Below are 10,174 nucleotides of genomic sequence, written 5' to 3'. Positions count from 1 at the left end.
CGGTCGCGGTCACAGGGGAGAGGGAGGCCGAGGCGGAGCTGCTGGGCTGCGACCCCCTTGCCAGCGCACCCTCGCTGCCCCTCAAAATGCAGGCCCTGCTGGAGCCCTCGGTGAAGATCGACACCAAAGACGTGCCCCTCACGGTGCTGCCGGCCGATGCAGGTGGGCCCCGGGGCCCGCACCCGCGTAGGCGTCGAGTCAGCATCTGTTGGTCGGCCTTCCCTAGGCGCCGAAATCCTGCGGAGCATGGCCAGCTTCAACAACGGGCTGACAAACTTTGAAAAACAGAGAAAAAGGAGAAACGCGTGGCTTTCCCGGGGCCCCCCCATGCCTGGCGCCGGATTAGGCCCCTCACTATGTCCCGTTTAAGATAAAATAATCCATCAAAAGGGGTTTTCGTGAAATTTTAAGATGAACGATGGGTATTTCTGCCGTCGGGACTCGTAGTAGAGAGGATGTCATTTATCGGACCGACACGATTTTTTGCACCCCCCCAAATTCTTTGATCGCAAGCGTTCAGGCACAAATGCCTGTCATTGGGCATTGGAGAAAAGATTGTAAAAGGTCCCCCAGGTAGAAATGAAAATTCGTATTTCGTAGGATTTCGCGGAGGAGTCAATACATGGGAAACTCCTCCAGGCAGGCAGTTCGTTCTTCGCAAATTTATGAACTCAAGACTGTGTATTTTTCACAGATTTCATAGACGTTAGGGCCGGAAGGGACCTCGTAAGATCATTGTTGTCATATTAGAACAAAAATGTCCAGTTTGTTTTTCTTATTTAGAGGCCCTTTCGTGTTGGGAGGCCCTAAACCGCGAGTAGCTGAAGGCTAAATCCAGCACTGCCTTTCATGACTTCCGGGGGGACCCTTTCATATTGTCTTGCGCCCCGCTTGTGAGCCGCTTGAGGAATGCTGCCTTGAGCATTTCCCAAACCACGGTTCGCAACTCACAAGTGGGGCACAAGATGATACGATAGGGTCGCAATGAAACTAAAAGTGGATCGACAAACTTTAAAAAATGGATTCTCCTTTAAAAGAATGTGGGAGTGAGGGACAATGGGTGGGCTCTGGCCGTCGGTGTTCGCAAGTGGGTCCTGGTGCAAGCAAGGTTGAGAACCACTGGCCTAGGGGTTACAAGCATTAATAACGTAATGCAAGCTTTGTGCATCTATAACTCCCAGTCGCAGCATTTGTAAACGTGGTTGTGCAGCGGTTTGGTGCAGAAGTTAGAACTTTCCTCTCCTTCCGGTCACCGATTCTGCTCCAGACTGGTAGTGACCCGAAGCAGATGCCATCCCACTAGCATTCAGTGTGCTCAGTCCTTCCAGCAAAGAAGTGTCCACACCACAAAACTCACTAGCACTGTGGCAGCATCTGCTGGAAAGCCAGGAGCTGATGGGATAGGGGGTTGAGCTGTCCCACCCTGAAACATGCTTCCAAGGCCAGAGTTTTGATACATTGCAGAGTCACTGTGGCTATGCCTACTCTGGTACAGCTTATACTGGAGTTCCCTTATCAATACAAGCACTAAATAGCAAAATAATCTGGCCAAAAGGAAACCAAACCAGCACAATGTATTTATATTATCAACCACTGCGGTATGAGTTGTATTAAAAAAGGGAGAGGGAATATGCCACAATAGGAAATGCTTTAATGTCAAATAGACCAGAGACATTCCCGCTCCCATATTCCAGCAGCTTTCTAGGAGTAATTCCTCATATATGCATGGAGGCTCAGAACATTGGTCTGTCTTTTTCTGAGGGTTTTTTATACGACCCCTGATAAAATTGCATGTGTCGTCTGTCCAATGATCTTCTTCCCTGATTTTGCTGTGTAGGGATACCGGATACCCCGTTTAGCAAAGACAGAAACGGTCACGTAAAGCGGCCTATGAATGCATTCATGGTGTGGGCAAGAATTCACCGGCCAGCGCTAGCCAAAGCTAACCCAGCTGCTAATAATGCCGAAATCAGTGTCCAGCTTGGATTAGAGTGGAACAAGCTCACCGAGGAGCAAAAGAAGCCCTATTATGATGAAGCTCAGAAGATTAAAAAAAAGCACAGGGAAGAATTTCCTGGTAAATATACCACCTCTTTGTTGTGTAAGCACTAGGCAAAGTCTCATGTCCTGACGCAGAATTCAGAAAATGTCCCCGGTCACTGCAACACTTTGCATAGATCGTTTGTAGATGGTTGCAACAGGGGAAATGCAAGGTAGAGGGACACGTGTTCCCTGGCAAATGTACCCAGTCCAACAGGAACCAGAAAGGGAAAAGATACACAGGGAGTGAAGGTCAGCTTATTGAACATAATCCCCCAATTTCCAATAATTGGAGGTTTTGGATTTAGCGAGGCTGGTGCTGTGTCTTGTGCAGAAATACAATACTGCAACACTGATGTTGCAAATCAGCAAGTCCATGTAAAATGCTGAATTCAACTACAAGATCCATGTTTGCATTGGGGGGGAAAGGGTTTATTATTAAGAGAAATAGAAAAGCTTTCATGACTTGCTAGTTTAGAAGCATCAAGAATGCTAAGAGCTTTCTTTGCTACTGTGGTCAGCCCTGTGTCAGCCTCTTTCTATTACACTGCCCTTATGGAGATGTGAATCAAGCCTCCAGTCTGGGCTTCTCTATGCTGATGTGGGACTAGCTGGGGATACCAAATACAGGATGAAATGTTTCAGTCAAAGGGGGCAAGGAGTTGAGTCCTTAACAAAGAATTTTTATCCCTCAAAGTTTGGTTTAATAGTACTCATAAAACCAACAAATTGAGGAGTTTTAATCAGTCTGGGTACAGGCTATGAAAACATCAGGTATTTACTTGTCTGTGATGTCATAATCCTTCTAATTCTTCAGGCAGTCAAAGAGTAGTCACAACCTGTTTTTCTTATGTCATAAGCAAACAGAAAACAAGGAACAACCCCATGTCCTACCGAACATTCAGCCCCTCTGTATGCATCATAAAGAAGCAGAAAAACAGTGGTGCTTAAATGTTTGGGGCAAATGACCCACTATCATCCTTGTGGAACTGTTAGTTTTTGACTGATTTTGCTTATCGGTGGAGAAAGCCTGCAGCAACTGAGGCCTGGCCTCACTGAGCCTTCACCATTGATACACATGACATTTACACAGGTGTGGCTGAGAGTTAAGGAGCCAGTGAATTTCCAGAGAAAGTTTCACATTTTTAACCTAGCTGCATATACATCTTTAGAAGAATCCAGGCTGCATTGCCATTTTCTCCTGTACATGCTTGTGGTGTCTTTCATACCTGTGGTCCCTATGGCTATCTGGTTCTTTATTTCCATCACCAAGCAGACAGCAGGTGCTTGTATGAAAATGCATGAAAGCTTTGTGTTCATCACTCCTTGAGTTGCCTCCAATCTTCCCCAAAATAGTAGTTTCACTGCTGACTTAAAAGAGAAGCAGGACTTGCCCTGTCACATCTTCATAGACTTCTCAGAATTGTTTTATACTCTAATAAAGTAAGAAAGAAACCAGTTCCCAGATAGGCAGTTGGACTCATACGTACTCACTCACTCCCCCACAGGCTGGGTTTATCAACCACGACCAGGCAAAAGAAAACGCTTCCCACTGACCGTCTCCACCGTGTTTTCCGGCACCTCTCAGAATATCATCACGACGAACCCAACCACCATTTACCCTTTCCGGGCACCCACGTATTCTGTCGTCATCCCTGGGGTTCAGAGCAGTATCGGCCATCCCGTCTGTGAGTTTCTTTCATTAGCTTGGATGAAATTCTCAATGTCAATTAGAAAACCCATTTCCTATACATTGTAAGCATGTGCTTGTATAGAAGTGGTTAGAGCAACAACCCAGCAGTAGAGAAGCTGTTGTGAACAAAGCAGAATTTAGCAGGGGGAGCCTCTTGGGAAGTAAGCATGGGTTGGGCTACATTTTTTTGCAGAGGTCTCTAATACTTCAGTGTAGCTTTGCCCATGAGATTATGGATGCACCATGCTTTCATGGGCACATATTCCTTGTACAATCATTCAGATCTATGCAGAGAGCTAAGGTAGTTCTGACCAGCTGGCATGTGTTCATACAGGCCTCTTATACATGTTACATTTATGCCACGATGAATGTGTAAATCATGGCATAAATGGCAAGGCAACCCCAGTTCAGGGTGCCAGAAAATGCCAAACCAGTTATAACATTGTTCTATAGTGTTCTATAATGTAGAACATTTTTATGGCTAATTTGTAGGGCACCTGAAATTGAAGGTGTAGCAGGTCTCAGGCTGGTGCCGACAGTAGGTGGCCAGGGACTGTATTGGGATCTCAAACTGGCCCCAGACCTGCGAGCACTTGGCTTTCAACTTACCAGCGCAGAGGTGGGGAGGCTGAGATCATGACACTGGATTCCCCCAGCACTTGCAAGTAGAAAGGGTGCAATTGGGATCTGATCCCCAGTGCCCACATCGTGCCTCCTGCCACACGTGTGCCAGGGGTCACAGTCTGAGCACAAAAGTCCATGTTTCTGTATGCACAAAACTAAGGTTATAGAAGAAGCACAGAAAATGGGGGTGCAGAATTGCACCCTCCTTATGGAAGCTGGTCAGTGGAAAAGGTATATTCCACTACAGCTCGTGGCTCTGCAGCATAGCACCGATTTGATCAGCAATCCCTTATCTCATAATTAAAGCAGCTCTGGCAGTGCCTGGAGGGGGAATTTTATAAGAAGACCTCATACATATCAAAAAGTGGTGGTGGCATGATTCCTTTGGACTCACTGCTGGTCCCAACATGAGTATTGAGTTGAAAGAGTTGCTATTGTTTTCCTGTTGCCTCTGAACAGAGGCCCTGCCGATTTCTCATGGGTGGTAATACTCAGAAGGGTTTACACCCTGATCGGGTACCACCTGGAAAAGCTGCCTGTTACCTGCTGGACCTCCCTGGCATTTTGGTTGGAGAAGGCAAGTGATTCAGAATTACATAGCAGTGACCTAGTGCTGAGTATTGCATACTTTCTTAGAATAGGTAGAAGAACCAAGTATGGGGGCAGTGTAACGTAGCCACGTTTTCCCTTTTCTTAGTACCACAGAGGATGTGGGCAAATTTATCTGCGTGACTGGTTCTTTATTCACCAGATGCATTTCCTCACCACTATGTAGCCTGAAAGTGGGAGTGGAAGGGAAGTGGTGTTGAGGAGGTGGCTTCTGTTTAACAAGTAGTCAGCTAAGTTATTTTTGTTTTTGAAAGGTGAGGCTTCTACCATCCAGCTCTCAGCTTCTTCCATTCAGCACCCAGGCCCAATTACGCTTTTCCAGCCCAGTGTGGGAAGCACCACGTCCATGGCTGTCCCAGCTCCCAGTCTGCCCCTGTGCCCAGTCATCCCCCCACAGCACTTTACGGGACCTGCCCAGACAGAAGCTCACCACGTCACTTCCGGATCCAGTTGCTCTGTGAAGAGACCTACCCCGGTGTGCATTGAGAGTGCCAGCAGGAACCCTACTAGCACGAGCATCACCCACACCAGATTCTCTGCCTCTACCAGCCAGCCCCACGAGTACTCCAGTGTGGCTGCTTGTCCGCGGAGCGCCCAGCTCCCTCCAGCCACCACCATCCCTCACTCACACCTCTACCAGCCTCCTCCCATTGGCCACCCGGCCACTCTTTTCGGAGTGCCGCCTCGGTTTTCGTTCCACCACCCATACTTCCTGCCCGGACCTCACTACTTTCCCTCCAGGTAACAGCGTTGTCAATTTGAAGTTCAGTGAGTGTGTCTGTGCTAGAAATCCAAGAAACCTATCACTTTGAGAGCAAGCTGAAGGAACAGCCAACAGCTCAAGCTACTCTGTGCAGAAAAGCAGGGCTGGGCATAGCAGCAGTTTGACTGCTGTCTTTTCAGCCTGAGGCTGCTCTAAGCTGTGCCCACTTACTGGTGGCTCCAGCAGGCTTTAGCAACTCCTGGGCAAACAAAAACATTTGCTTCCTTCCACTCTGCTCCCAACAAGGTTCGCTGGACCAACACAGTCCCTCAGGGTGGCAGGGTTAAGGCATACCATCTTCTGTAGGCAGTGATTCCCCAGGGAACATGCTCAACTGCCTTTGACTCCACGGCCTGAATGACCCAATGCCCAGTCTTACAGCTGCGTCATCTGGAGATGGCCTGTGAGCACAGGTCAAAAATAAGGCTTTGCCCTCATACCTTATCGAGCCATGGCAGGACCTTTAAGCCACCCTGTCACCATATCCCAAGCCATGTCCAACAGGACAACTGAATTCTGCAAAAAGTTACCTAGGAGAAATTACATAACTGAAAGCTCAAATGGGATTAAAATTAGGTAAGCATTTGAGCTGACTACACAGCACCACAAGCAGCACGCTGACAGCAGTTCTATGAATACAGTTATAATTAGTATTGCATAGGTTTAACCCGATGGGAGAAGCCCTGGGGATCTACAGTAAGCAGACTCTGTTGTAATCTTTGTATTCTTGGGTTAGTCAGGTGTAGAAGAGCCCCTTGAGACAGTGAATCATGGGTTGCATACCTCACCTATAGTACCTTGGTGGTGGTTAAACTGACTGCAAGCACCTTTGTAATGACTGGTTTTCCTATATTGTTTTACAGGGAATTCAGCATAACAAATTATTGTGTTTATTGTACCCCTACACTCTGAGTAGATCTAGGATGGGTGTTGGGAGTTGTCTGGTGTTCTAATACAGTGCCAAGCAACCTTTTCCAGCTGCAGACTAGAATGACCCCCTCAGGGCAGGGGAGGGTGGGCAGGCGCTAGGACCTGGCCATAACAAGCACTTCTTCTTGCAGTGTTACAGGGATTGTGCCCAAAGTCAAAGCCCACTGCCACTGAATGCTGCCAAAGCCCCATATCCACAGGCTGGATCCAATGGCCAGACCTAGCCCACGGGCCATAGGTTGCCAACCCCTGTCCTAATACAAACTGTGCTTCTGAAAAATTACAAACTGTACCAGCAGGCTCGTTTGCAAGTTCTTGTCTGAAGGCTACTGTTTGCATGTGAATGGGTGACATTTTTGTGTAGCACTAATTATATAAATGACGCCATGCCCAGAATCGCTGGGCCCATTTCCTTCTGGGCCCTGATCCATGTGCTCAGTTTACACATATGAATAGTCCCATTGAAGCCTCCATATGCATTGCATCAGTGCATGCCTGTAAAACATAACATCTTTGGACCAGGCTTTTATTACTTCTTTCACACACTGTACTGACTACACAGTGCTGTAAATGTCTGTGTCACTGTATAAATTATAATACAGTTTGGCCTTCAAGATCCTGAATCAGAATAAAAGAGTCTGGCTCAGAAAGCAGTTGTTTTTGTTGCATGTTTCTTGTTGGCTTCTGTGGTCCTTTCTTGTGAAGTTTCTCACTGGAAGATATTGAAGCTGTTACTCACATGAAGCCCAATCCCACATCCCTTCTCACATACTCTCCTTGTCTACCAACAAGGTAGCAGATGTGAGACACCATTTAAAAAAGAAATCAGAGGAATAGTTAGACCCTCTTTTTATCTCTGCCACAAACTGAGATGACACGGACCAGGTGATCAGGCCCCAGCTTTCCCACATTCAAAATAATCACCACCTTGTTGTGTTGTTTAAATTAATCAGAGCTTTGTATGTGGATTCACCATTTGGCTGGCCATGGAGGCGAGTGTCTCTGTCCTAGAATCTGCACATGCCTCTTACCATATGTAACATGGCTGGCGTCTTTCATTATCTCTATGCCCTGTGGATTTGCTCATGTAGATTATTAAGGTAGCTCTGCAGGCCTGGATACCTGTATAGCCAGTCTGTTATATTGTCTGTTCATAAGACAGCTTAGTGCGATGGGAGAAGGTGTTACTGAATGTATTTTGATCTCTTTTACCACAGCACGTGCCCATACAGCCGCCCTCCGTTTGGCTATGGGAATTTTGCGAGCTCGGTGCCCGAATGCCTCGGCTTCTACGAAGACCAGTACCAAAAGCACGAAGCCATGTTCTCCGCTCTGAACAGAGACTATCCTTTCAGGGAGTACCCAGACGAACACACACATAGCGAAGACTCCCACAGCTGTGAGAGCCTCGAGGGGGTGTCTTATTACAACAGCCACAGCCATAGCGAGGAGGAATGTTTAAACCCCGTGCCACAGCTGGATATCGGAACCCTGGACAACGTGTTCACGGGAACCCCGTCAACACCCTCCAGCATCCAGCAAGTTAATGTGACTGACAGCGAGGAGGAGGAGGAGGAGGAGGAGGGGGGAAAAGTGTTACGAGATTTGTAATTTTGAATGTGGATGCTGATAACTTACAGGAGAATTTTAAAACACAAAATAAATGTTTTAGCCCAATACCATCTTTTTAGTCGGTGTGTTGAAGGAGAAACCTGAGTCCCCTCAATGGTCATCCATTTGCATTGCAAGGGGCCAGGTATAGGCCTGGGGCTGTCCCTGAAGCCTCTGGGGTTTATCTTGCTTCCAGCAGGTCTGCATTTGGGCCCAGATTCAGGAAGGCACTCAAACACATCGGTAGCTCTAAGCAGGTGCTGAAGTTCTTTCCTAGCTAGAGATGGACTTAAGCATGTGCTTAAAATGCTGTCCTGAATCAGGACCTTGTCTCTCTTTATTCTTAGGCCGCATTTTGATTTTGATGGGACTTGCATTTATTTAGGTACCTTAACTTGGGGCATTTTAGCAAGCAAAATAATTCTGTTTCATGACCAAAAGGTCATTCTTGATGCAATAAAAGTAGAAGGGGGGAGCTGAGGAGTGGGCCCAGGAGTGACGTACACGTTGCCTTTGTCTACAGTGGTTTATTTAAAAAAAAATCTATTTTGTTTGCTTTTCAGTAGACTCTGTGTGCTGCAAAGTGTTGTTTAGCGCACTGATAACAGAGGGCCCAGTTTTACCTCCCTTACCTTGCTCAGCATCTTCCTCTGCAAGTAGTATCACACATTTAAATGGGACTGTTTGGGAGGTAAGGTAGAAGGTAGGGCAGGAGTAAGGGTAAGAGAATCGTGGGCTATAAAATAACTTATGCAAGAGGACTATGATTTGATCCCTGAGTGCACTTAACACTCATTTCTATAGAATATTTTAATTTTCATAGAGGGAAAAAAAGTGTCTGAATTTTAAGAGTAGCTCAGATCCAGATTTTGTTACCAAAGCTGGTAATTCATAGTACTGAACTTAATTAATACTATAAACTATTTTTTTCTTATTCTTTTTGAAGGGGATGGGGTCATTTCTTCCACTTGGGAATTCTGTTGTTCTGTTTTTGTTATATTTAAATAAAGTAACATGAACTGCATCTCATTAGTGTTGTATGTTGTGATGATGAACTTCATGAAGCCTTTTAAACAGACCTTTCATATGAGATCTTCAGCCTGTGGTATTCAGTCCCTAGGGATCAGAGCTCCAGTTTTGTAGCCATTTCCCATTTTTAGCCACGAGAAAAAATTGGACTGGATTATGCTGTGCTTGAAATCAGCAGGAGAGTTGCCACTGCTGTCCTAGAGTTTGAAGAGGACTGTCCATGGTACATTATAACGCATGGGCTGATTCTCCTCAACCCTGCCAAATCCTGCCCAGCTTTACACAGAGACCAACAGTCAGAGCTTCTGCTCCAGAGATCCTGGCCATCGGCATGATTCTGGCCAGCAAGTTCAGGAGATGCAGGGCGATCCAACCTTTCTTATTACCTTGCGGTTCGCATGCTGTGGAGCTAGACTCCACCTATGCCACGCATTACATACCTCCCTGGGCATGAACTGAGTATTTCTGTCTCTCCTAATGCTCTCAGACTCAGTGAAGGAGTCTTGAGCTGCTTTTTGCATGGATAAAGGCAGCATCATATGTGCTCTGCTCTCACCCGATCACTAATTCATGAAGTCTTGTCCTCAGAAATATAGAATATCTGTCATTTTTAGTGTGAGGTTTCAATGAGACTGTCTCACTTCATGTAACAGCAGTGGAGACCCACTTGGGCTCCAGTTATGTGATCCTTAATATATAACTATTCAAACTGCTGTTCCACAGGGAACATTTTTTAAGGAGAGACGATAACACCATATGTACCTATGCAATCGATATTTTCCATATACTGTACCTACAAGGATGGCGGCATATCAATATAAATAGCATAGATACACATAGAGTTTTCCATGGGCAATGTGTTACAGGATTTAAAA

At 46.2% G+C, this 10,174-nt stretch overlaps 1 protein-coding gene across 1 annotated transcript; it reads left to right on the top strand.

Annotated features, from left to right (window-relative positions):
• Positions 1 to 69: 69 nt before the first annotated feature.
• On the top strand, positions 70 to 9,288 carry SOX30 (SRY-box 30). The gene is made up of 5 exons (XM_019535290.1): positions 70 to 162; positions 1,838 to 2,077; positions 3,549 to 3,728; positions 5,221 to 5,707; positions 7,877 to 9,288. The coding sequence occupies exons 1-5, from the start codon at positions 87 to 89 to the stop codon at positions 8,268 to 8,270; spliced, it is 1,377 nt and encodes a 458-aa protein (XP_019390835.1). The 5' UTR covers positions 70 to 86; the 3' UTR covers positions 8,271 to 9,288.
• The last annotated feature ends 886 nt before the right edge of the window (positions 9,289 to 10,174 follow it).

This window comes from Crocodylus porosus, unplaced genomic scaffold (assembly GCF_001723895.1).
Source record: "Crocodylus porosus isolate Cpor-Errol unplaced genomic scaffold, CroPor_comp1, whole genome shotgun sequence".
Classification (NCBI taxonomy): Eukaryota; Metazoa; Chordata; order Crocodylia; family Crocodylidae; genus Crocodylus; species Crocodylus porosus.
This window is presented reverse-complemented; position numbering and strand designations above follow the sequence as displayed.